We start from the raw sequence: 27,111 nt of genomic DNA, 5'->3' as shown, positions 1-27,111 counted from the left end.
GGTGTATCATACTGATCTGTGTTCTTTCCTGTCGGGGAAATGAGCCGCATTCTTGTTGACGAAGCAGTCGCTGCTCCGACGTGCAGCGGCTCTTCTGGTATTTCACCTCTGAGCCTCAGTTTTGTCTGGGCTTCATGTTGCAACACCAGCAGCCAGCTTGTGACAGTTTTTCAGGTGTATTTTTCTGTGCGCCCTTCTCAAGGAGGTAAGTCTATTCCTTCCTTTTCATGGCACGCTGCTTTCAAAGTCACCGCCTCTATCCTGTCAGATGCCACCATGCTCTGTAGAACTGCTGTCCCCGTGTGTCTCTGTGTTTTGGGGGCTGGATGGCTTCTCCCGGTGCCCTGGCTCCTCAGCCTGGTGGTCGCACTTGCTCTTTCTGTGACGCTGACAGATTTCTGGAAGTGTATCCGTGTCGCTGTGTGCACCATCAAAAGAGACCTGCAGTGAGTATTCAGGTGACAATGTGGCATCAGTGGCATCTTCTCACACACTCTTCCTCTGCTGCAAAGGTGTCTGGTGGTTATTCTTCGTGTGAAGTACCACATTCACCAGCATACACGCAACGGGGCCACCATTCCTTCCCTGTTTGCTCAAACCGTGAATTCAAATCCAGACAAGCCAGCGTTGATCTACGAGTCCTCAGGAGAGGTGAAGTCAACACAGCATCCAAACACACTAAGATGCTTCATACTGAGCTGATTATATCATTTAAATCCAGTTTAAAATATTTATCCCAGATCTGGTTTCAGGTTGAATTGAGATGCATACTCTATGTATTTATATGCAATGGCTTCGGTTTGTTTTGAGAAGTGGATGAGACGATGATTATAATGGATTGTACTTTAGATTAGGCTGCTATAAAAGCACCTGTGACACATTACATGTTTTTAGTGTAATATCACTATGTATTTTTTTACTGTAAATACATTTAGCTTTTCCTATGGACCCTTCTTCAGTCAGACTTTTTGTCCATTTCAGGCCACCGTAGATCAAGCAACTAGTGCTACTTGCTTGACTTGACCAGCAGGATATAAAGGAAGGTTTTCTGTCTTTTACCTGTGTATGTCCATGTCATACCTCCGTTTTACCTTCGCTGCTTCTCATCATTTCTTTCTCACTCAGGTGACGCGCTGACTGATTCACGTATCTCGGCTGTGTGCCGATGGTGCATTTACGAGTATCGGAATTTTCTATACTACTGAAGAGAAAATGCATTTGCACTCAGTGCATCTCCATAAATCACTATAGTTTTTTTTTTTTTTTTTTTTTTTTAAGCGGTTTCTTTTAGTACTGTCACCACCTTGATTTTTAAAGTTTTGTCTCAAATATAATCTAACATTAAATAATTCTCACAACATTCAATGTTTTATTTTGACAAGCATTTTTATTAGGGACAGAATTGTTTTTTCTAATTACATAAAAATAATTGAGACAAATAATATAGATGAATCGAGCGTAAACTTTTTGTCGCAAGTAGCATTTTATGAATCTTGTCAGTGTCTTTTCTTGGTTGTTACTGGTTTTATACCGTTTTATTTTGGAATTAAACACTTCTTACATGTCATTATACTATGTTGACGGTTTGTATTACGCTTTATTATGTTGGTCAGCGAAGTCTGAGACCATGATTCTCAGCAGGAAAACTTTTTCTGATTAAAACTTTCTGATGAAGAAAGACCAGGCAGTTGGGATCATGTCAGCAAATTCTGTTCACTGTTCACTGAGGAAACAAGCCTTAGACCTTTTAATAGAACTTCTTGTTTCCTCCAGGTCTGGACCTTCAGGGAGCTGCAGGAGAGATGTCATACTGTAGCACATTGGGCTCTGGCACAGGGATGGGCGGAGGGAGACGTTGTGGCCTTGTATTTGGAGAGTCGCCCTCTTGTGGTGGCCTTGTGGCTGGGTCTGGCCATGGTCGGGGTGGAGGCTGCGCTCATCAACTACAACCTTCGAAGGCAATCGTTGCACCACTGCGTCACTGTGTCTGGGGCTCGGGCCATTGTGTTTGAAGCCAAGCTCTCAGAAGGTGAAGAGACTTTTTTGTATCTATCTATCTATCTATCTATCTATCTATCTATCTATCTATCTATCTATCTATCTATCTATCTATCTATCTATATATATATATATATATACTAAGCAGTTCATTTTTGATGTTGCCAGCTGTGGTCGAGGTGAGAAGCTGCCTACCTCAAGACATGCTTCTGTTCAGCACTGGAGAATTAGGAGACGATGACACGCTCTGTAGCCTCCAGGCTCAAAACCTGGACCTGCTGCTGACCTGCTCCCCCAAACATCCACCCAAACACACATCACACAAGGCGTTCAACGGTGAGTCTGTGTGGGTGAGTGTGTGGACGCATCAGTTGACACACTTATTTGTTTTCACTTGTCATTCTTCACTCTCTTCTCCACAAGTCGTTGCATGTGCGGAGGATGTAGAAAGAAATGTAACATGGAGCGGGCAGACGGAGGTGCATACCACACTTGTGAAACACAGGCCTCTTGGGGGTTTAGCTTCAGTGATCTGGTATAGGAAAATGTGACACAACTGGGAACATACACAGGATTTAAATACATCTCAGGATTGGTGCACATCGGTGCTTCATCTCCAGCAGGGGCCATAAACTCAACTGATCTGAGTGCTGAGTCAATACTGTGAAATGTATGTGTCACACATGTGATTGATGTTTATTGAGAATGCATATTTGGCCCTGGGCTGCTCCTAAAAGTACATGATAAATTACTACAGGCCTGGGCATTGGTGTGTTTGTTAAGAAATTTAGGGGCCACACTGAATACTGAGGTTTGCTGTTTGTCTAGAAGGGATCCAAAAATATTGTCCTCAAGGCCATTTGTTGCCCGCAGACCAAGAGTTTAACACGGCAGGCTTTGCTAAAGGGCTCTATAGTGTTATTATGTCAAAATGTTACATTCATTTTTTGTTGTGAACTAGAACATGACTAACCATCAAAATAGGTGAGATTAAATTCAAAAAATAAAAAATTGAATTTACTGAATATTGTGATCATGATAGAAACTTGAACCTGACAACAGAAAACAAAGACCATGCATGACCAGGGGCCTGGTGTCCTTCTGAGGCTTCCGTAGTTGAGAACTGTTACGGGAGGACCTCAATACATTAAAAAGTATGGTACATTTTTCACAAGAAAAAAAGCTTGTTTCAAAAAAACATCGTCAAAAATTACAAACTGTAGCTTGAAAAATAACCCAAAGAGCATATGAATTACTTGATGCAGCAGGAAACAAGACTTCGCATCTGCAGCATCTGCACATCAAATTGTTGCTAAGCCAAATAGCATGGCTCAAACTGTCTTGAGCACACTGAACCTAATACATGCTCCTCTCGTCTCTCCTCCATCGAACAGATAGGGTTTTTTATATTTACACTTCCGGCACAACAGGGATGCCGAAAGCAGCCGTGGTGGTTCACAGTCGGTGAGTGAATACGGATCACGCTACTCACGTGTGATGACATTGTGTTGATCTCTTCATGTCTTCACGCATATCGTTCTTGTTCTAGTTATTACCGAATTGCTGCGTTCGGTTTCTGGTCCTTTGGTTTGAAACGTGATGACATCATCTACGACTGTCTTCCTCTGTATCATTCCGCAGGTGGGTGCAAAAGAAATAAATAAGATAAGACAAAATAAATGTGAATTTTATTTGATGATTATTTTTGTTCCTTATGCATGAGTGAGTAAGATGAGGTGTCCAAACCAAATCATTCGCAGGCAGCATCATGGGTGTGGGTCAGTGCTTGCTGTTTGGCGCTACTGTTGTCATCAGGAGGAAGTTCTCAGCCAGTCGCTTCTGGCAGGACTGTGTAACCTACAACTGCACCGTGAGTGGAAATGTGTTATATTGTGGCAACACAGAAAGAAAACCTCACGCTTGTGGTGTGCGCCCAGGTGATCCAGTACATCGGAGAGATCTGTCGGTACCTGCTCGCTCAGCCACAGTGTCCGTCAGAGCAGCGACACCGTGTTCGTGTCGCCCTTGGAAACGGCCTTCGCCCAGCAGTGTGGGGAGAGTTTGTGCAGAGGTTCAGAATATCACAGATTGGGGAATTCTACGGCGCCACTGAGTGTAACTGCAGTCTCATCAACATAGATGGAAAGGTTTGTTTACTGGGTATAACTGTTTCATTTCAGTTTTTCACAGTGGGTACGTGGGTCACTCATATTTTCTTCTCTTTGTAAAACGCCCCCTAGTTGTTACTGTCTCACCTCTTGTCTCTGCATTGGTGCACCTTTATTCACAAAAGCATTTTAAAGCTACTCACAAACTATTCATACAGTTATGTTACTTTATTAGTTATTAAACATGTCCAAAGACCTCTATACTACAGTAGTTTCAAAAGTTCCCGATTGGCTCTGTGTAAACAGGCACTTCATCTGCAATGAGAAGATGTTGGATTCAGTCTGTCTAGGCGCCATTTACATTATATTATCATACGTGGAAATTCATTTTTAACATCACTTTCTTCTTGTCAATACCGCTGTACTTCAACGGCTCTGGTAGTCGCCTTGTTTGTGTTTAGAAAAGTAAATTTCTCAGAAATGGATGAACATTGTTCTTTCACACCACAGCAGCGTTTTTCAACCGGGGTGCCGCGGCACACTAGTGTGCCGTGAGAGAGTATCAGGTGAGCCTGATGCGACTTTAACTTGACCACACACAGAACCATGGAGGGAGCGAACCTTGTCGGACCCGCGATGCCAAAGACTGTCTGCACCCCAGAGCTAACAGAGCTAACAGAGCTAACGGCTAACGTGACGTCAGAACTTTATTGATACTCATGGACTGTCAAAGTTTGCTTTGTGGTTTAGAAGTTGGTGAAAAACTAAATGCACAACAAAATAAAATTGTTTTTATGAAGCAAGTTCAGGCAAAGAATGGATATGTCTGGAAACTCAAAACTACAATAACATCATGCAAAACTGAAGTGATAAAATCTGTTAAATAAATAAATAAATCATGACATATTTTGCCATATTGCCCATCCCTTTCTGGACTCATTTGAAACAAATAGATTTTCAGCAATTTGTTTCTGCAACAAACAGCATGGCAAAATAGCAACGAGTGTCAGTAGCTACAGTTTTTCACAGATAAATAGGGATTTTCTATAGGACTTTAAGCACAGGTGCGCTTTGGCTGAGGTTCTGTGGTGGTGTGACCCGGGATTTTTTCAATGAACCAGGGGTGCCATGGCTTGAAAAAGGTTGAAAAACACTGCACTACAGTATATGATTCGGTGATGTTTCATCTTGCTAACACTGTAAATCGTATAACATGAAAGTGTATTATACAGCCCCTTTAAAAACTACACCACACATTTTTTTTGGTTTCATGTCTACTATGACTCTTACTACTGTTTCCATTAACTTGAGTGTGTTTTATGTGTTGAAATGACCTGTACTCGTTGCGGTGCAATGCTGCCACAGGTGGAGGACTTCAAGGATGTTGTGATCTTGTTGGTGAGTAAAGAAAAGGGGCAGTGTGAGGCGGACAGGCTGATGGCTGCTGCTTCACCAGTCAGGAGAATGGTTCACCCAGAGAGAAGAGAGAACTAACCCAAGAGGCAAAGCTCTCCCATTGTTCTCTGACCTGTGGTCCACTCTAGGTAGTGACTGAAAGAAGATTATGGAGTTCTCAAATATAGGATGAGAAGCTGGACCGTCTCCCAGTTAAATCACCTCTCCCCTGCATTGAGATAAGACAGGCATTGTTGTGGTCTCAGTCCATCCATTTGGGAGGAGCCCCCACGACATTATGTATTCTGAATGGACAAGCCAGGAATGGAAACTACCCCAGGAGAAACTGTTGTTACAGAAAATGTTGTTATAGTTAATATGTGAATTGTTATCAAACATATTACATATTATTATACAAAAGTCTCCTGTCTATGTTCCATTCTCAAGGTCGGTGCTTGCGGTTTCGTCAGTCGCATTCTTCCCGGTTTCTACCCGGTCAGGTTGGTCAGGATGCAGGAAGAGAGCGGGGAGTTGCTCAGAAATGCTCAGGGTCTCTGCGTCCCATGTCAGCCTGGTAACCACCTGCACTGTTAGACAGAAACCAGCGTTGCTTTACTCCCTCCACTGACCGTCTGACCGTTTTTAGGGGAGCCAGGAATGTTAATGGGACGCATCCACCCCGGCGACCCACTGAGGAGGTTTGATGGCTACGCGGACCCGACATCCACCAGTGGAAAAGTAGCTCACGACGTCTTCCAGATGGGAGACGCTGCTTACATGTCAGGTGGGAGTCACACACAGTCAAGCATGACCTGAGCCTTAACTCCCAGCGTGTACACTTAAAAATCTCTTATCCTCTGTATCTTCTGCCTCACAGGTGACATCTTGGTGATGGACGATTATGGCTACATGTATTTCAGGGACCGCAGCGGCGACACGTTCCGCTGGCGAGGAGAGAATGTCTCCACCGCGGAGGTGGAGGGAGTCCTAAGTGGACTGCTGGGACACGCTGATGTGGCTGTTTATGGAGTTCCAGTCCCAGGTCGGACGGGTGGTTGGGATGATGTGCAGTGTTTTCACGCTTGTTTGGGATCCCGCCAGGTGTGGAGGGGAAGGCAGGAATGGCAGCCATCGCTCAGGCAGGCGATCAGCTGGACCTTGATGCCTTTCTGAGCGATGTCCAGAAGGCTCTGGCCTCATTTGCACGTCCAGTCTTTCTGCGAACAGTGACATCAGTCGATACCACAGGTGAGACTCGAGAACGGGACCTGTGACTGAAGTGACTCGAGTTTTACAGTTTTCCGTGTGTAATAAAATGGTACTTCATGAAGGTGACTGAATATAACTGAATCTATTTGCACATTAACATTGTTAGAATTTCATCTTTCAATCCATGTTGGTTATTTATCTTTTCATTTGCTTGAATGAACCACAACATTTCTGCATTTCTGTCATGATGGAGACAGCTTTGATCACAGCGATTCCTTCCTTCTCCTGCCAGGGACCTTCAAGATCCAGAAGACCCGAATGCAGAGAGAAGGCTTCAAACCGCAGACCTCCACCGACGTGATCTATTTTCTGAACAGTCGCTCTGGTCGATATGAAGTGGTGACTGATGAGCTATATGATGAAATTGTAAATGGACACATGTTTTTATGATTCCAGGTGTAATATAGCGCGACATGTGCGCGACATGTTTCCTTGTGATTGTGTTGTGAAACTGAAGCTTCAAACGTGGATTCACGTGGATCAGTTTATTACTGACTGAGGAGCTGGTGACGTTCGTACCTCAGTTAGTTTGTGCATGTGAGGGTTCTAGGGTTTTTCCTGATGATTTTATTGATACTCCAGACAAAAATAAAATGAGTGACAATACAATGAGTCTTGCAGCATTAGGTGGTCAAATTCATTTGCATTGTGAAATTATAAACCATCACATCAGGAATGGTCAGGTGTCACGCAGCCTCTGTCTGCCATTGGGACTCGTATGCAGTGTGAAATAAACCTGTCCTCACCAAAGCTTTTGAGCGACCCAAAGCAGCACGACACAATGACAGACAGTTGCATGTTGACTTGAAGCCTCCAAGAGAGGCAGATGTGTTCCCGCTTGTCCCTACTATCCTCAGGATACGCAATAGATTGACCTCTTTTCTTTAAGGCGTCGGCCTCCATCCAGTATAACCACACTGAAAAGTTTTTTTTTTTTTTTTGACTACTTTCATTTGAAGTTGCCGGCAAATTAATGATGTTTCTATATGTTGGCTGTGATATAAAAATGGTAGCAGTTCTTTATATATTGTCTTCAAGTGATTTGTTTGTACTCTTTCAATTTGTCCTGCTTAAACATGCGTTTTTGTTGCAGTTATGCTGACTTTATAGTGTCAAAGAGGGAAATTATTTTCCAACTATCGTGTGTTTTATGTAATTATACCTGTATAATTATTTAAAATATAAAAGAGGATTCCCATGCAATATTATTTTCAGGTAAAAACTAAAATTATAAACAGTACTATGCTCATTTTTTTTTTTTTTTTTTTTTTTATTTTTTATTTTTTTTATTTTTATTTTTATTTTTATTTTGAAACCTGGACCTTGCTGCTCTTTCTTTCATGAAACTTTCTTGAAACATCAGTTTATCACACTCTATTGCTCTACTTCATGACATATGACAATGTGAACAGATTTGTCCACCAATTTCCAATGTAATAGTGACATAACTTCAATTCAATCATTGTAAATTGAAGGCATACATTTCCCTCCACACTGGTGGTGCCTTCGGGTCAAACCGAATTAAGAGTGATTGACAGATGAATGTCTACAGATCAACTGCTATTGGTGAAGCTGCTCAGCCATGCCTGATTTTCTTTTTCAAATCCTCATCACTGCTTTAAAGTGTGATTTGATTTATGATTACTCATAAATCATTTGGGCGCTCGGTGCCCTGAAGAGCTGCTTCATTCCACCACTTGAGGCAGTGAATGTCCCTTTTCCCTGCACTAAAGGAGACTGATGAACTATTGGTACCATGCAGGCAGCTGAAGCATTAGTATCTTGGTTGGCTCTGACCAGGGGTCACCAACATGGGAGACCAAGGCAGTAGCCCATGAGCCGTGAAAAAAAAAAAATCAAAATTTTCATGTAATAACCATATTATTATGTTGGATTTTTTTCTTTTTTTGTTACAAAATTGCTAATTATTGCAAAAAAGTATTATAGAGGAATATCATTTATCATCCATTGTTTGTGATTTCAGAAGTGTGTGCAGTGCACAGTGCCCTTGGAGAAGCTCACGGTTGCTAAAAGGTAGGTGACCTCTGGCCTAGACCATTTTAGGTACTCGAGAGGAAGAGTCGGCAAAATGTCACGCAATTGAATCCGACATCAAAACCCAGTTGATTAAGAGAATAAATATTTCTGCAAATGATTCATTCATTCCCTCGACTGACACAGTTGAACAGCTGGTTCCGGGTCGTGCCAGCGGACATGAGTCACTTTGTAACTAAAGGACTGCATCACCATAAACAGAAGAATTCTGCACCACCAAACACGAGGTTTAGCACTTGAAATGACATCTACCCATCATTCAGTCAGTCATGTGTCGGTCAGACACATTTTTGTCCCCCCATTTTTGGCATTTCTGAAAATTTAAAAACAAATGCTAATTTTTAAGTAAATACATTAATAGATTTAAACGGATCCAAATATGCACTGAGGCCGACAAATGCTTCAGGACTCCAAAAAAATCAGTTCCTGTCAGTTCCTTTCCCTCTCGAGTCCCTCTGCCCTTGACATGCTGGTTTGGCTCGTAACTGTCACTATGAGGCAGTAAATGTTTCAGTCCGAGCTGCAGCCAACATCAACCCTCGGTATATAACGTGTGCCAACACATCACAGGTATGCTAAAGCTCAGCCCCTCTCACTCTGCCGCGGTTCCCTGCTGAACATCGATTCTGTCGATGTCTCAAAGACGATTCTAGGACAAGTGTATTTTGATTTGTTCCTAGATGCGCACTCGCTGACACTGCCCTGGAATTACCCCGAAGCCTTCCAAATCGAAATTGCAGTAGCTTTTTTTATCCAATGCATCACACCTTTTATTGGCCCCTGCGGGACAAGCTGTAACATCGGTGTGTCAATTTATTTTCCTGCAGAACAATACGTAGCTTCTCAAAGGAAATACTGCTCTGTGAGGGGTATGATTATAAAGATCCGTGAGAGGAAACTGGAGGGTGATGCTGCCAGGTAACAGAGGGTTTGGCTTCTCTTTTTTAGAGGGGAATTTTTGATAAGTAAGTCACAGATATGTGCATAACCACTAGTGAATGTTAATCCATCTACATTCTTGGGGGAACCAGGTACTGCAGATCTCTCAGCTGTATGGAGCGTCTACATGCTGCTGCGACTGAGCAGTGAGCGAGACACACTGTCCTACTGACTGTCTCTGGCACCATGCATCCTCACACACCTTTCCATAATCATTCTAGCTTAGACATTCACGCATCAAAACAAGATATTCACAGTTTATTTAGGCCTTTTTTGTCTCCAGAAGTTGAATTTTAAGGCGCAAAGATGAAAGTTGAAATTATATTTGTGTAATACAACAGTCATTACATGAAATAAGACTTTGTCTTTGTAGCTGACAAAAGTTTCACCCCACACAAAGACACCCGACCACCAACAAACAGTGAAAAGCCCTAAAGCGTTTTCCCATTTGTCTGCACAAGTCACTCACTCTGTGGTGCTTTTCACTTTTTTACGATCTGTACCAGTCTTGCCTAAGGCTCCAGCTATTTCCTGCACCAAGGCAGCTCGCTTTTGTCAGGAATATTTTTCTAAACCCCTGAAATTTGAGTCTGAAAGTGCAACATTGTAACCAGGTGGATGAATTCAAAGATCAAAGGCAGGTCACCACCTCATATTTTAACTTGACATTATTCTTGAAAAATGTGAAGAGACAAGGTTTTTTTAACATTTATTTTCATTAAAAATATTAAATTGTGTTTTATTTAATGAAATTTCCCTGTACTTTCATTGACAGCATCTACAGCCCTACAGCAAATTTGTTTTCCGCGGTGAACTGAAATTGAAAGCGCTTAGGAATAAAAAGAATGGCTAAGATAAGGACAGATGTCTAAATGAAGAACGTTGGAAAGTGAGATGAGCTCTAATGTGATGACAGCCCTGCAGGCCTCAGATCACGAGGACACGCCCCTGCCGCTTCCTCTCGGCTGCAGCTGGAGCTTCCCTTAAAGGGGAGGACATCATACCGATACATTACTTGGCAGAATGCGCAGAACAAAGCAGATGCTTAGATTCTTCCTCATGTATTACTACATTTTCATACATTAAGATAGTTGGCCGCATTTTTAATCAATTAATATCGGGATATCCGCGATGGCCTTTGGGAAGTTCGCAGCGCCAATGCACGCGCAATAGAAGATCCCTTTAATGCAGCCAGCGTCGCCATGTCGCTTCTGTCGGCATAACACAACAGCCGGACCAGGTTTGTTCATCCTTCTGCGCGCCGCGTCACCAACTCGTGTCTCTCCCTGCCATGCTCCGGGCCACAGCGCTGCTGCCTGCCCTGCTGTTGGTCCTCCTGCTGGCTTGCAGCCGGGGATATTTCCCCGAGGAGCGCTGGAGCCCCGAGTCTCCCCTCCTCGCTCCCAGGGTCGTCCTTGCGCTGCTCTGCCGCAACTCCGCGCACTCGTTACCGCTGGTCCTCGGAGCCATCGACCGCCTCAACTATCCGAAGGACCGCGTCTCGCTGTGGTATGTGTCAATGAAGTCATTGAAATGTCTACTTAAATTGTCTGAAATTGTGGCTGATCTGCCTCAAAACTGTTATTACAGCATTTAATTTATCTGAACAACTGAGCTACTGAGGCGTGGAGCTGGTCAGACCTGACAAACATACACATTACATATGTTATGTGTATTCATTTAGTACACATGAGCCACTGCAGCTGCTTTGACAAGTGGTGATGAAAAGTTCCATTCAGTCTCCTCTGCTTAGCTCCTCCGTTTCTCCCCTTCCCCTCCCTCTTTTCACTCCTCCCGCCTTCCCTGACTGGTGCTCCAGTTCCACCAACTTTCTACCGCTGACTAACAGCCCCCGGATGCTGCGTCTCGTCCTGAGCAGGTCCAGTTCCAGCCGAGCCCTTTAGAGAGGCACTTGATCTGTCTATAGAACATCTGCTGCCACAGTTTGTTTTAAACGCTGTTGAAGCAGTTTGGTAATATGCCTTTAGGGGTCTGTTGCTTAACCACATATAAAACACAATTCTAACTTTATTTAAAGCGCTGGTTACTGATGATAAGATGTGTTAGATGGATTATAATTATGGATGTCTGATAATGTGTCCCAACCGATATTATCATTCGCCCGATATTAGCATGTGACTATTAGTGTTGGTTTCTGAATTTTCCCCAATAAAGAAAACTAATACAGTGGTACCTCGGTTTTCGAACGTCTCGAACAAAAAATTCGAGATTTTTTTGCTTCGGATTTCGAACGAAAATCCAGAACTCGAACACCCCCGAAAAAAGCCGGAAAAAACATAACGTGCACAGACCGATCAGCTGAGCCACAACGTGCTTTGTTATTGTGGATAACGGTATGCAGACGTGTCCCATTTACTGTCTGTTTTTCCTTCATATTGAGGTGTAAAACCTGTCACAGGGGAGGTGCTCGCTCTCCACACCTCCGAGGCTGGAGCGCTCACTCCAGGGTTTGATGTCCTGTTGTGGGCTGGAGCTGGGACAGGGATGAGGCGAGTCTGGGACAGAGCGTGACTTGGTTTATGACTTTGTCACAGCCAAACTGCACAGAAGCGCACATTCAGAGCTGGACACGCACCGGGCACCTCTTCACTTCTGGAGAGACGTCACTCACTCGGCAACCCCTCCCACATGCAGCGGCCACACACATAGACGAACAGCGCACCTGCAGCAGACACTCTACATTCACTCCTACAAAAGCCTCTTTTAAGGCTTGGAACGCATGATTTCTTTTTCCATTCATTGTAATGGGAAAAATCGATTCAGATTTTGAACAAATCACTTCTCGCACGGCCGTCTGGAACGGATTGTGGTCGAGAACGGAGGTACCACCTTACCTTCATCTGAGCTTAACAGTTGAGGTCAGCGTTTTTTTTAATGACAAACGTTGCATAACATGTGAGGTGCCATCACTCTCAACAATAAACAGTGATTTGAGATGAGCCTGAACAATTCCCATGACGCTCTGCAGCCCATTCAACCAGTCACAGTGGTTGATCATGATAATATGGATAATTACAGGCTTCCTGTTGCCAAGCTATTGTCCTCGTCGCATCAGACCAATTAAATTACTTCATAATATGTAATACATAAAGTGTAATTCCATCAGTCTGATGGGACAGTTATACTGACTGCATGATGTGCATTCAGAATGTCGCCCATACTCTTGATACTGGCCCCGTTTTAAAAACTTGTTCAGAAGTGATGTTACCTTCTAAAGACTGTGTAATATGGATTCATGCAACTGTTGCAATGCATCCTGCTTTGTAGTGAAGAAATGTGGAGTCATGTTTGTTATACTGTTCAACAAAAGTAGCTTAGGTTAAATGAAGTTTTATCTTTTTATTCAGTATTTTTCAGCAGTTTAAAGATGCTTTGTGTATCGTATCTCAGCCACTACATTGCAGCCTCTGTTTCAGAACCGACTGCTGAGAGAAAAACAATAACAAACAAGGTTGGAAGGTCATTGTGACCGGGTCATTTAGAAGTAGATCACAAGCTGAAATGGTTTTTGTATAACTTGTTGATGTAGTGTTTTTACTTGTAACATACAGTACGTGTGTTTAATAAGAGCATTACAATAGCAATTATTAATGTCTTATCTTCATGTGATGTGGCCTGAAGTAGGGCCGATACCGATATCTGGTGGCTTAGGCCGATATTCTGGGCACTGGGATGAAGAAAATGACACTGTGGTGATCAGTTCATCAGTTCTGGTGAGTTGGGTTGGAGTTCAGGCTTATATCAGATGAGCTGAATGACAAGGATGGTAAGGAGCAGGTATTCACCAGCACTGTGGAGGACAATAACTCGTAGTGTTATAAAGTGATGAAAAAAAGGACATCTCCTGAGGCACAGAGGTGTGAGGCTGCACAGCAGGGGGGGAATCAGACTCAGGCCACCCGAGACAAAATCCGTGTGAAAAGCCCCTGGGTCAGTATTATGTTAATGGAGAATGTGTTTACTTGGAAACGGTCCCCAGGTTAATGGGCCATTAATGCAAATGCCGATCGTAGCCCAGGTGGCAGTGGGGGTGAGTCAGACTGCCACACTGAACAGGTGTGAAGGACCTGTCATGCTCAGTTGAGAAGTTGATCTGGGGAGGGTGTTCAGTGCCAGACTATTTCCTTAACACACAAACCAACATCGGCTGGGCCGATAATGGACCGATAAGTGCAAAATAGTATTGCAAATGACGTCTATATCTGCATATGAGATATTGCTAAAATGTGAAAATAAGAAACAAATAAAATTATTTTGTCGTTTGAATGCGTTTCGATACAAAGGGGGAACGCTAAAATATCACTTTTCCAGATGGTACAGAGTACCGTGAAGCCATCTTTTATGTATTTAATGTAGTCCTGGCAAAGATCTGTGTCATTAATATACTCACACTTAGAGTGTTTTTCTATACAGTTATGAAGAGAAAGTCTCACCAGTTGGTACCTGCTGCTTGACAGGTGATGATGAAGTACCTGGCTCAGACCCGCATAGCTATGGATGAACTTCTCTGCAGGGACTTGCAGAAATCTATATCAAAAACCCCAGATAAATCCTTGCTGTCTCCTGCTTGGATTTCATATCCTTTAGGCTCAGTTCCATAACTGGTATTCAAGCAATGCAGAGTATTTAATAAATCATTTTTACAGTCCTCTATGGTGCATTTAAACGTCACCGTTTTTTCTCCAACTGTTGCTGTGATAGGCAGAGTCACAGACCTTTGGGATGTAGGTGTTGACATGGCGGCGCAGTGTGAAAACACATCATGCAGGTGAAAGACCATCATTTGCAGCGCGTTGGGTGTCACTCTGGACACGATGCGCTGTAAATCAAGTTCTCTGGCAGATTCACATTCCTTCCCCGTCTGGTTCTCTGCCCACGGATTTGTTGTCATAACACAGACGGCTGACATTTGCTCCCCCTCCTCTCTTCTTTTGTCACGGTGTCACAGAGGGCAGTGATCTGCTTGATCAAGAGTCAAAAAGGGGGTGAACGTCGTACAGTTCAAGCAAGTCTTTCAATGAACAGCGTTAATCCCATAAAGACACTGAGTCTTAAGAAAAAGTATGTCAGCACCGTTTTCGAAGATAGACACTGATTCCTGTGTTAATCCAAGGCTCAACATGTATCAAGTTTGTCAGCAAATATTGCAACATTATTACATCTCAATAAAACCGCCATCAAGTGGGTGGCTGAATTATCAGTCTGCACCAGTCTTGCCTGTTGTATTACAGACATCTCAGCTTTGAAGTACTGGTATTTCAATGCAGCTTGAAATAGATTGTTGAAGGCTTTGAAGGTGCTTGTGGTGCCTTTGCTAGGATGAGTGTTGATCAAGGCCAATATATATATATATATATATATATATATATATATATATATATATATATATATATATATATATATATATAATATAATGTTATATATATAACATTATATAGAGATTTATTGTTTATGTTTCAAAGTTAAACGCAAGTCAAGATCTTTGAACAATATTTTGACATTTCGCTCTTGCTTTGTCATCTTATTCCCTGTATAAATGATCATCTCAATAGCAACTTGACCAAAATCGCAGCCTGTTGGGCGGCTCATTTGGTGAAAGAGCCGAGGGTTGGCCAGACCTGCTATAAATGATAATAATTATATACAAATTAGTAGACACACAAAATAATGACAAGTTTAAAATGAAAAGCGTTCATGATAGGTGGCACAGTGGAGCAGCCTTCGTCGTGGCACTCTGGTTTCCTCTCACAGACTGATAAAACGCGTTGAAAAACAATTCTCAATTGTGCGTATGAATTGTTGGTGTCAGTTGATTTGACGGAGAAACCGCTCACACAAGTGCATATCACATTCCTTAAGGCAGTTTTAATGACTGTGAAAAGTTCAGAGGACTTTATTAATGGGACTCACTTATTTCATCAACACTCTACAGCTGCCGACTAAATTAATTTTGCACATCACTTGGAGTTGAAAGAAGCCATGTCTCCTTGGAAATCCTTTGAGATGTAAAACATGAACATGCCGTTGTTCACTACATTCAGTCCTGTCGGATTCCTCCCTTTTTCAATATGATTTTGTAACAATAATCGCATATGATTATTATATCCATAATAATGATAGTAATGCTATGGCTCATTAGAATGCTGTTCCTTCATGTACCGCAGGGTGGCGACAGATCACAACGTGGACAACACAACAGCCATCCTGAGAGAGTGGCTCATCCAGGTGCAGAACTACTATCACTATGTGGAATGGAGACCTTCAGACGAACCCAGGTGAGACGTCTGTTGGTCATGAGTGTAATGAGCACCTTTCTTTGCTTGTTAAAAGTGTTTCGAACAAAGTCTCTTTGTTAATCCCAGTGCCTTCGAAGATGAGCATGGACCGAAGCACTGGAATACTCTGCGCTACGAACACGTAATGAAGCTTCGTCAGGCGGCGCTGGACACAGCGCGGGAGATCTGGGCTGACTACTTTTTGGTATGTTGCTATTGTTCAGCATCTCAACGAGGAGTCCTGCTGAAAGGTCATCTGTATAGTTTGTGTGCATCCAAGCTCCTCCTGACTTGGTAAACATTGAATCATAAACAGTCACAAGCCTTGAATACAGATCTCTGTCTCGCCTGCATGGAAAAATAAGAAAAAGGGAAGAATTTCTGTCTCAGATTTGCTGAAAACAAAAGAAACTGCTCTGCAGAACATATTTATTTGTGAATCAAATGAATTTTCAAATTCATCTTTTTTAAGTGAAGTCTTTGATTTGGTCGTGCTGTAAGGCGTCTCACTAAGCCACTGCTCAGTGGTGTTTTTGTTTTAACAGTTAGTGAAACACATATACACACACACACACATATATGTATATATATAGAGTCATTAACTCAAAGAAGGTCACTGAGTGATCCACCCTCTTCCAAATTCAAACTAGACATTGCTGTTTATGCATAAACAGCTTGTGAATGCACTGTGCATGACCAGTGTTTGTTTGCTATCTGTTATCGGAACCGTAGCAGATAGCGAAAAAATGGGCACACCGTGAGAATCCTGAAGCTTTTGTCTGTAACTGAGCCAAATTTCATGTGTCTACAGTCTATGGTTTGGCCAGGATGGCAAGTTGAAAATGAGTTACTTCGCCACGATTTCCGAGCAGCAGCCAGTGAGCTCCAATGCATTTTCAATGGAGCCAGATGTCGCAGTTGCTGCACATTTTCGACTCTCGCCGAAATTCTGAAAGTGCATCAGTAATTCTGAGCACATTTTACCGGAGAGGACAAGTTTGACGACAAAACTGGAGATTTTCATGCTTCAGTGCCCCTCTGTTTGGCCACAATCGCAGTATAGAAAATGCAAAACTTTTTTTTCCTCCTCTGCTCCACTCCAACCAGCTTAATTGCCCACTCTTGCTTTTCGATTTTTGCCGAATCTCTGGTGCTTTGAGCCCGATTTTGAGCAAACAATATGACTTGGCTCTGATCTTTTTTTAGGATGTCAGCGGACGAGTGCGGCTGCGTTATGAGCTTTTCGCTGAGTTTGGGGGAGCTGCAAGCCGTTGAAGTCGAGGCAAATTTCTGATGTGGTGAATCCAGTTCCCATTCATTTTCAATGGGAAACATTGGTCACAAAACTCTGAATTCTGGCACCGAGGTCAGAGAAAAGTAACAGTGGGCGATTCCCAGTTGGGCCGCATATTTTGGCAAAAGCAATAGCAAAAGCTCTGGGAGGAGTGGAAGGCGCTCAGAAGAACAATATCGTGAATGAGCCTCTGGAATGAGCAGGATTGATCCCCTGAAAAAAAGAGGACGACGAAAGGCAGGTTTAAATATGTATCTGTTAAAAACATAACTCCTTCGAGCAGTTCTTTTTGTTTTAGGATCGGCAGCTTCATGCCGCTGTTGTAGCATTCCTCAAAATCCAATGAATAACTTCATCATTGTTGAAGTGGTGAAGCTCTTGAAGAAATTATCACCGTTTTATATTTCCAACAGCAGCGATGCTCAGTGTTGCCTCATCATTTTAGAAGCTGATTCAAGGACCCAGAGCTTATTTGTGCTTTTGAATGTAAAAAACCTGGTAATGAAGGCGCGTTTTAGTGCTTGTGTGAATCATTTTTTTGAATGGATTCTTCAAGTGTGTGTTCACGCATGCGTGGCTATGCAAAGTGAATCCTCTTGTTCAGGGCCTCTTCTCAGAATGCAGTCAGGGTGACGGCTTTTTAAAATGACAAAGTAGTTTCCTACTCATAAATACCTCCAGTATATGACAGTGCCGAATTGTTATGCCACTTGAAATTGGGTTTTCTAAAATGATTACAGGTTGAGACTTTGTTTTGAGAGTTGTGATTGAAGCGCAGCATTTACCTTGAACAGGCGGCATAACCAGCTCCATCTGAAGGCGGCAGGAATGATTAAAGATTCAAGCGGAGACATGGCTGAAACAGATCAGCGTATATTCCCTGCTGTCATTGATCAAACCGCGCAGCGGGAGTCTGTTCAATTCCAGAGAGTTCCGGGTGACATTTTGTGTGTTCCTGCGTGTGTACGTCTCTGAGATGCGCGTCGATATGATGCCCTTTTCCTCGTCTCTGCAGGTGGTCGACTGTGACAACCTTCTCACCGACCCGGATGTGCTGTGGAAGCTCATGAGCGTAAACAAGACTGTGGTCGCCCCAATGTTGGAGTCCAGAGCGGCCTACTCCAACTTCTGGTGTGGCATGACCTCTCAGGTAGCATCAGTGGTGTACTGTATGAAGTACAGTCAACCAGTGAATGAAATAATATTCCCTTCTCTACAACGTGAAAGCTTTAATAAGGTTCCTCACAGCTGTGTCCCCTGTGCTTCACATGTTTCCACACACAGACTTCACCATATAGAGAGTGGAATGTGTGTCAAACCCATGTTTGGCAGCAGTGAACCCACTGTCCGGGATTGCCCCCCGCCCCCCAGCTTAGGCTTGTCAGAGATAAGCTGCAGAGGATGAGTAGATTTTCGAGTCCATGATGGATAATATATCACATCCGCTTCGCATCCATCTGAAAAAAATACTCCTGCCTTGTATTTTTTCCAAAAAAACAGTCAAGTCTGCCACGGCCTTCGGTCACTTGTAGCCTCGATGCTGTGCAGGAATAAGTTGTAAAAAAAGCTGTGTTTGTTTATGCTGCTTAGGGTTATTACAGACGGACGCCCGCCTACATGCCTATCCGAAAACTGGAGCGTCGAGGCTGCTTCGCTGTCCCCATGGTGCACTCCACCTACCTGGTGGACCTGAGGAAGGAGGCGTCTCGTCGACTGGCTTTTTACCCTCCGCATCCCGAGTATAGCTGGGCCCTGGATGATGTCATCGTTTTTGCCTACTCCGCACGCATGGCAGGTCAGATTCCAGATATATATATATATATATAACGAGGAAGTAAAGACGTCGCCACCAAAACGTGGCGCAAAGGAAACACTGAAGGACGGTCTAACTAATGGGGATAACCAAAAACACACTCAGTTAAACTCACGAGGCCCAAACAAAGAAAGGCACTCAGTGGTGGAAGACTCAAACACACACGCTAGGAAGAAAAAGCCAACAAAGAGAAAACAAGACATGAATAGAAAAACTCTCACACAAGCACAAACGCTGATAGAATAGGATGGAAGATAAAGTAAGAAGAAACCAAAGAAGCGGCAGACAAGGCACACACTATCGTAAGTTAACTTTACCGAGGACCTGGAACAACCATCTGGTGTAGAAATTAGCGAGCTTGAACGGATGAGTTCCAGCTGCGCTGCTGTGACGTTGGAGGAAACAAAGGAAACGGAAACAACAGACAGGGAAACAGGGAATAAAAAAATACAGTAAAAGCACACAAAAAACGAAACATTTTATTTAAATTAAAGCGCTCAAAATGTGCCCGCTTGTCCGAAGTTCTGACACCACAGCTGGTCTCAGCTGCTTCTTAAAATCAGGGCCGATTCAGCCAATGAGATTAGGGCCTGCACGTCATGTGACTGCAACACTTAGCATTAGCATCTGACCAGTGATCCAGCATTGATAGCTCTCTTCTGACCATTTCGAGGTTGGAAACGACAAAGGAAGTCTATTCTATTAACTAGTTCTTTTCCCTTTTTTCATTTAATTCTGTGACTGTCCACCTTAAATGTAGCATTCTGAGTAGTCTCAGTGCCACTAGATTTTTTTATTTACTCTTGCTGGTGTTAATTTTGGTGTTTTCTTTTGTCTTCAGATGTGCAGATGTATGTTTGCAATAAGGAAACATATGGCTATTTGCCTGTGCCGGTGAGAGCCCAGGCATCACTGCAGGATGAGGCAGAGAGCTTCTTGCACACACAGTTGGAAGTCATGGGTGAGTCTCCTGAGCGTCTCTGTCTACATCTGAATGGTTCGTCTTCAAAAAGTTCAACAATTGACAATATCGCAAGAGTCTTTTTATATATGTTTTACTCTGCATATTATAGTAAAATGTGTTCATCTTGATTCTTGAGTCTTTTCTGTCCACACCAATCCTGTCTGTTCCTGGTCTCTTCTGCATCCAGTATGTGCAGCTCTCCATGTGTTTGAACCATGTGGCCTCCAACTTCAAGCCTCTTCATATGAGCTGTCCCTTTGTTCTGCTCATTTGGCTGGAATATACATGTTACGCAGTTAAGAAATTGATGAAAAAAAAAGTAGTCTGGGTTCCGGCTGCATCAGTTACTGCAGGAGATACTTTATTTTACCGAGAATTAAATTTTAATTTCAATATTCATCTTGCATTGTTTTTAATGTCATTCAAAGACTTCCTAAGAATCGTAGTGGGAGTGAAACGGTTAGTTTACAGTCCGTTTGGCGCAACATGTGCCTGGCGCATTATGCATTCCCTTTGTAACAGCACGTTTCTCTTTGAAAGTGAAAAACCCTCCACTGGAGCCCTCTGGCTTCGTGTCTCCTTCACCGAAGCAGCCTGACAAGATGGGCTTTGATGAGGTACAGTCTTGTGCTCGCTCGTAAACTCACTCTCAGTTACTGCTGATATGTGTGTAAGAGTTGTTTTTTCCCCTCCAAGATATTTATGATCAATCTGGCGCGGAGATCCGACCGGCGCGAGCGGATGCTGAGGACTCTGTACGAGCAGGAGCTCAGCTGTAAGGTTGTTGCTGCAGTGGATGGCAAGTACGTTTCTCATTCTCTGCTTCTTATGTGACTGAATGATTTATCGCTGCACGGCGCCCGTGAAGGAGATTGATGAGCAGAGGAAGTTCAGGGGCCGAGGAAGAGTCACTATATATAATGTCATTAAAAGACTCCCTCAGCCACGTAATTCATCTCTGGGATGCTCAGTGGTTGCTCATGTGAGCTGGTCATCTCCCTCCATCCTCCTTAGAATTTTGTACCACGTATTGTTTGCTAAATCATCTTATTTACACGCACATGATGGTAGCTGAAGTTGCCATACACTCAAGATTCTCAAGAGGTGATGTTTCAGAGGGCAATGGACGGATGGTGGCCTTGGAAACCCAGAAGATGTGATCTTTGCAACTACCTCTTCAGGAGTGACCTCTACGTCCAGCAGGAGGCACCAAGAGGCAACAACAAATGCTTTACCCCTAGGCTCTGCTTAACTTTAAATCTGCCCAAACTTAAAATGTCCAGTAACATACACCCATGCAAACCTCACCTGCTACATATAAAACAAATAAGCCGTCTGAAATTCTGTCTTCATCCAAAATGGTTCTTCCTATGGTGCATATGACATATCATCCTCTCATTATTCATGTAGCCAACTGGTTCCCACTCTCCCTCCTACCTGGTACTTTCAATGGCACACTACTGTCAGTCAGTGCAGCTACCTTACTATTTTGTTGTCAAAAATGTTATGTAAGCTTATTTATCGCTTGCAAATAACCCGTAAGCTAGATGAAAGGTTTCCATAACCATTTCAGTCACAAAGAAGGCAAGCCATCCAAAATATGAAAAATATGTATGCATAGGATTTACATCCACGGCTCCACAAATGTGTACAAATCTTTACGACTAACTTTATTTATTGATTTTTAAAGAAGCTGCGTTGTGTATTTGTGGTCGGTCCTAATAACGGTCATAAGAATGCAGTGTCTTGCCGTTACTAAATTCAGTTAATCTGTTTTTGTCAGCCAAAAATGCCTTGGATTTGTTAGGAGAAAACATTTGGCGATGCAGGCCATCGCTGAAAGTCAGTTGAAAGCTACTTATAGTGAAGCTTGTATTACGCTGCAATAGCTGGAACATGACAGACCTGAATGTGTCAAGAAGACAGTGTTTTTTTCTGTGAACAATCGGCTCAGAATGTATCAGTGGCATCTCAGGTGAATCCCAGTGAATTTGTGTGGGCCACAGTGAAATAATGGGGATGAGAGCATCAGAACTGTGTGGCCAATATTCTCCTGTGAAGAATGGAATTACAAAGAACAGTAGACTCTGTGCTCATGTGGCTGTGATCCTCAGTTGTTGGCTTGTCCTTGAAGCACCATTGTCATGAGGCTGATGGCTGCAGTTGCAAAGCCGCTCGTGTCGTTTGTATAAGTTTCAATGATCTCTCTCTTGGATTCAGGGCGCTGAACACCAGCGACATTGAGTCGATGGGGATCAAGATGCTGCCCGATTACAAAGACCCGTATCATGGTCGGCCCCTGACCAAAGGTGAACTGGGCTGTTTCCTGTCCCACTACAACATCTGGAAAGAGGTGAGGTGAAGGCAAATGGTTGCCATGTAGAAGTGCTATCAGCAGTCAACTTCCACGTGTTCCCCTCATTTGCCAGCCATCTGTGGGCAACATTTGCTTCTCACGGACGCGGCGTGTGAACTCGGGGGAAAATAAAAAGCAGCTTGTTGGGAATAATTAGGATGCTTTCTTCATGTTTGAATAAACGCGCAAGCCTCGCATGAAATAAGCTTGTTTTTCTGTCTCGGCTCCAGAGTGGCTCAGTAGAACAACGCCCGAAACATCACATAGGAGCCTGGTTTTATGTTAATACAATTGCTAAGTCTTCTGATTCCATAGATTGTGGATCGAGGGCTCCAAAGGTCCCTGGTCATCGAGGACGACCTTCGCTTCGAGGTGTTCTTCAAGCGACGTCTGCAGGCGCTGCTGCAGGAGGTGACGAGGCACAAGCTGGACTGGGATCTGATGTGAGTGTTGCCCCAGTGAGCGTCGAGAAAGCAGCGTGTAGTAAACAGAGTGGATTATTGTGCTTCCACAGTGAAATTCTCCCATCTGTCAAATACAATTTCACACATGCAGCCAGGCTCAGACTGTGGGGAGAAAATGCTCAGACGGAGGCAGACAATCCATTTCATTATTCATGTAAGCGTCGACGGAAGAAACGTCTGAGGAGATTCAGATTCTATGGGTCCAACTCTTGTTTGACTATACGAACTATATTAATCTGAAATGATCATCAGATTTCAGACGCACAATTCTTAGTTATATCTGATCAAATAAAAGATATTAATGCAGAAAAAATCTATTTTTTGTGACACATTTTCCAAAAGGTTGTGACTGACGCTGATGCTAACGCTAGACTAGCACTTGTTTTCACATTGTTCTTCTCGACGCCCTGTGTGTGATATTTGTGTCGCTCCTTTGACATCATTTTAAATTGGCTATTATAAGTGGTGATGGGCAGATGATGTATAATGAAGCACTATTGCACGTTATAAACTCTGAAAATTGGGGCTTACACCGATAAAAAGACACACCCATAATGCACTGCAACAGTACCAAGATCCATATTTATCTAAAATTCAATGAGGGATGTTACTTAAATTGTAGTTTTTATTTTAGGTGTTTTGTTTTTGGCTTTACACCTCTACTATGGCTGAGAGTACTGGGCAAATTCTGCAACCAAACAAGGTCACTGTTTTTTTTAATGCGTCACTATGCCCCTAGTCTGCAGGTCAGTGCCCACAGTGCTGACCCTACAGTATGTGACACACCAGAGATGAAAACTCTGGTCAACTCACGCCTCCACTCTGAGTCGATAACCAATAAGTTTGGAGCTAAAGAAGCCTCTGGGTGCCGACTCCTGTTTAGTGGCTGTCCTCTCTCCCGATCCATATCCACAGTAGCTTTAATGATGACCTCCAATTCCTGTTTACACAGATATATCGGGAGGAAGCGAATGCAGGTGGAGCATCCAGAGAAGTCTGTGTCAAACCTTCACAATCTAGTGGAAGCCGACTATTCCTACTGGACTTTAGGATACATGATGTCATTACAAGGGGCAGAGAAACTCCTCCGAGCCCAACCGTTGACTAAGATGCTGCCCGTGGATGAGTTCCTCCCCGTGATGTACGATAAACATCCAGTGTGAGTAGTAAGGCTTCTGTTTCCCCCCGGTCTCCTCGCCTCATCTGACCCCATCTGTTCTCGCTCCGCAGTTCAGAGTACATGGAACACTTTGAGCACCGCGACCTGCGCGCGTTTTCTGCAGAGCCGCTCCTGGTGTATCCGACCCATTACACAGGAGACCCGGGCTACATCAGTGACACCGAAACATCTGTTGTCTGGGACAATGAGACGGTCACGACAGACTGGGACCGAGCCAAGTCGAGGAAGAGCCAGGAGCAGGAGGAGCTGAGCTTCGAGGCTCAGAACTCTGACGTGCTGCAGTCAGAGTTGGAGAACTGGAGCGCGAGGGATGAGCTGTGAAACTCTGCAGCCAGTGGGGATAGTTTGGGGGCGACGGAACAAAGCTGTGATCATCAGAAAGGTGGCTGTTGGAGTTAGGAAGATGCTGGTGCTGATGAGGGAACAAGTCTTCCCTCTGAACATTTCTCTCCTGCTGGACGCAGAGGTCACTCCTGAAGAGGTAGTTGCAGCATCCGTTTATTTATTACAACTCAAGGAAAGAGTCGCTTCATCGAACGAGTTCAGAAAAGTGATTTGACTAGCTTTAAATTAGACCTCAGCAAAGTATCCCCCCAGGATCAAACCACAGGTCCGTAAGTGAAGAGCAGTTCTTCTTCTGTGCTGCTCGACGTGTAGGTGATCGACTGCTAATCACCCGACTCACCTTCCTGTTCACAAATAGAGGCTTCAGGGAGTTTCAGTCCTTGTTTTGCAGCCCGTCTCCACAACCTGACTCTGTAATTAGAAATAAGGCGTCAGGTGAAAGAGTGTTGAGCGGAGGCGGCGCTGCGGGGTCGTGGGCGAGTTGAGCGACAGCTGACTCAAGTGTCTGAAAACAGGCTGGTTAATGAGTCAGGCCCAACATGAAGAAAAGGCATCTGAATGGAGGATGAATCATGATTTAATCCTGCGCTTTTCTTCCTGAGATCTTTCCGTGTGGAGCAGCGTGAGGTTTCCGCTGATGGAAGTCATGCGGCCTCCGCCCCCTGATGCTGCTGCCGAGCCCGCTCTTATATTCATCACTTTTGAAAGGCAGTGATGGAATCCTTAACATCAGAGGGAGGCGGTCATAATCATGTGGATTTCTTTGTCTGTAACGCCTGGTTTAAAAAGTGGGTCAACTTTGTCATCCCATTTTGGGAATTTCCCAATTACAAAAACTGCTTCAACAGAATGTCTATATCACGTATGAAAAGAAAAAAAAACCCAATTTAAATGAGGATATTTTATGTTCAACCCGGCGTTGTCACCTATAATGATCATCTTCTTTTTTCATTCTCTGTGTGAGTTGACTAGAGCTAGGTTCGGTTCTGGAATACCATCAACGCCTGCAGTGTTTTTTTAACCAGTCAGTATTTGCACTCTGACAGTGATGTGAATCTATTATTTTAACCAACCAAAGTTACTGTTATAGCTTTTAAGCATTTTTTAGCCTTTAAATCGTTCCCATCGTCATGTATTGGTCTGATATTCGTTGAAAATACCTTTTAGCTTTGTGTGTTTCTTCATTTTGTTTATTTTGAACAAAAAGAAGAATAAAACATAAAAAAAGAAACTGGTTGTGTTGCGCTTGCATTTATATGTGTCCTCATTTATTTCAATGTACTGCACTGGTTTCGATCTTTGCATGTGCATCTTGAATCAAGATGCAAAGCGAGTTCCATCTTTGAGTCCGCGGCGGTGTTTTGACATTTAAGCATCATGCATAACGCAGAGTGCTCTCCGACTGGAACTGCTGCCTTCTCCAGCAGTCGTGTTGCTGCACATCTCGCCACTCGGTCGAGACGTTCCCTTTAATTGGAGGCGGCTGCTGTTCTGCTCCGCCGTCTGTGTGTGTGTCTATCACTTCATATCTCTGGAAGAAATCTTTTGTTGAAGGTGCTTGAGAACCAAAACAAATATTGATGAAGGTGTTGAGTGTGTACATGTGAGTCTGCTGGCAGTTGCACATGTATCCGAGACTCAGTCTAATCCCATTAGATCTCTCACTCTCTCTCTATATTTACTTTCCCTGCCGTCTGAGATTAAAGCAGGTATTCTTCGCCGAGACGTCTGAAAATCAATAGCTACTTTTGTATCGGTGTGTGCTGTGTTCTCGACTCATACTATCGAAGGCCTTTGTACTTCTCCACATGCCACATCCTGGCTCTGAATCTGTGTTTCTGAAAGAACCAAGAACCATGTTCTGATGAAAACAACCTGTGGTCCAAACAGCACCGTGTCTGGATGAAGCAGAAGCCTTGACTTCTGCTACATATGCTGAAAATAATGAGCTGTAGAAGAGAATATACGCCGGTTGACAGCCAGCTATGAAGTAAATATAGCAGATGTCGTCTATTGACACGTGTTGACAAGTAAAAATAATAAAACGCACCAATTACCTGTTACACAAGCAACCAAATAAGCTATAAAAAGCAGTGTTGTGACGTCATTAAAATTTTTTTTTACATCGCTATAAAGGTATAAAAATCTCATAAAATACATTCTCTGCACACTGTTTTCCTGACGCTAACACGATGTAGCCAATGTAGCCAGCTATAGCTTGACGCATGTCAAATAACTTCCCTTAACTGAGTCTTAGTTCAGCAAGATGTGAAGTGATAAAATTATGGTGACAAAAAGTATAGAAAAATAACAAGGATTACAAAAAAGAAACTACTGAAACTAAAACAGCAGGTTAGTGTACATGGCTACGTCATAGCATCAGTATGTGGCCTTCAACGTGTGGTGAAAATCTAGTTTCAGGATGAAAAAACATGACAAAACCTATGACATATGGTCGCGATACTAAAAAGATATCACTGGTGCTAACTCTATTAAGGTGAACATACCATCCTAACACACTTTCACACACTAGCTGCAGGCAAGCTAATGGCTTACGTACAATGCTTGAGTTTTAATTGATACAGTGGAACCTCGGTTTTTGAACGTCTCGGAATTCTAACAAATCGGAATTCAA

General features: G+C 43.3%; 1 protein-coding gene across 2 annotated transcripts; it reads left to right on the top strand.

Annotated features, from left to right (window-relative positions):
• Positions 1-50: 50 nt before the first annotated feature.
• Positions 51-25,609, top strand: LOC128754380 (procollagen galactosyltransferase 1-like). Of its 2 annotated transcripts, XM_053856954.1 has the most exons (26): positions 51-205; positions 269-446; positions 513-651; positions 1,774-2,029; positions 2,167-2,334; positions 3,393-3,462; positions 3,548-3,639; positions 3,759-3,868; positions 3,936-4,145; positions 5,949-6,075; positions 6,148-6,285; positions 6,379-6,543; positions 6,603-6,749; positions 7,003-7,136; positions 8,755-8,804; positions 15,950-16,060; positions 16,148-16,265; positions 18,370-18,504; positions 18,945-19,149; positions 20,009-20,128; positions 20,672-20,748; positions 20,828-20,934; positions 22,352-22,484; positions 22,803-22,930; positions 23,904-24,110; positions 24,182-25,609. In XM_053856954.1, the coding sequence occupies exons 2-26, from the start codon at positions 277-279 to the stop codon at positions 24,450-24,452; spliced, it is 3,588 nt and encodes a 1,195-aa protein (XP_053712929.1). In that variant the 5' UTR covers positions 51-205; positions 269-276; the 3' UTR covers positions 24,453-25,609. The 2 variants fall into 2 exon arrangements, with proteins under 2 accessions (XP_053712929.1, XP_053712930.1); XM_053856955.1 differs by lacking the exons at positions 51-205; positions 269-446; positions 513-651; ... (10 more) ...; positions 7,003-7,136; positions 8,755-8,804 and adding an exon at positions 11,007-11,273.
• Positions 25,610-27,111: the final 1,502 nt, after the last annotated feature.

The sequence above is a fragment of the Synchiropus splendidus genome, chromosome 2 (genome assembly GCF_027744825.2).
Source record: "Synchiropus splendidus isolate RoL2022-P1 chromosome 2, RoL_Sspl_1.0, whole genome shotgun sequence".
Lineage (NCBI taxonomy): Eukaryota > Metazoa > Chordata > Actinopteri > Syngnathiformes > Callionymidae > Synchiropus > Synchiropus splendidus.
This window is presented reverse-complemented; position numbering and strand designations above follow the sequence as displayed.

Excerpts from the sequence above, each read along its gene's own strand:
- LOC128754380 (XM_053856954.1), top strand. The coding sequence starts at position 277 with ATGCTCTGTAGAACTGCTGTCCCCGTGTGTCTCTGTGTTTTGGGGGCT. Across the intron at positions 2,335-3,392 it reads ATCACACAAGGCGTTCAACG|ATAGGGTTTTTTATATTTAC; the intron begins GTGAGTCTGTGT and ends TCCATCGAACAG. Across the intron at positions 24,111-24,181 it reads ATGTACGATAAACATCCAGT|TTCAGAGTACATGGAACACT; the intron begins GTGAGTAGTAAG and ends CTCGCTCCGCAG.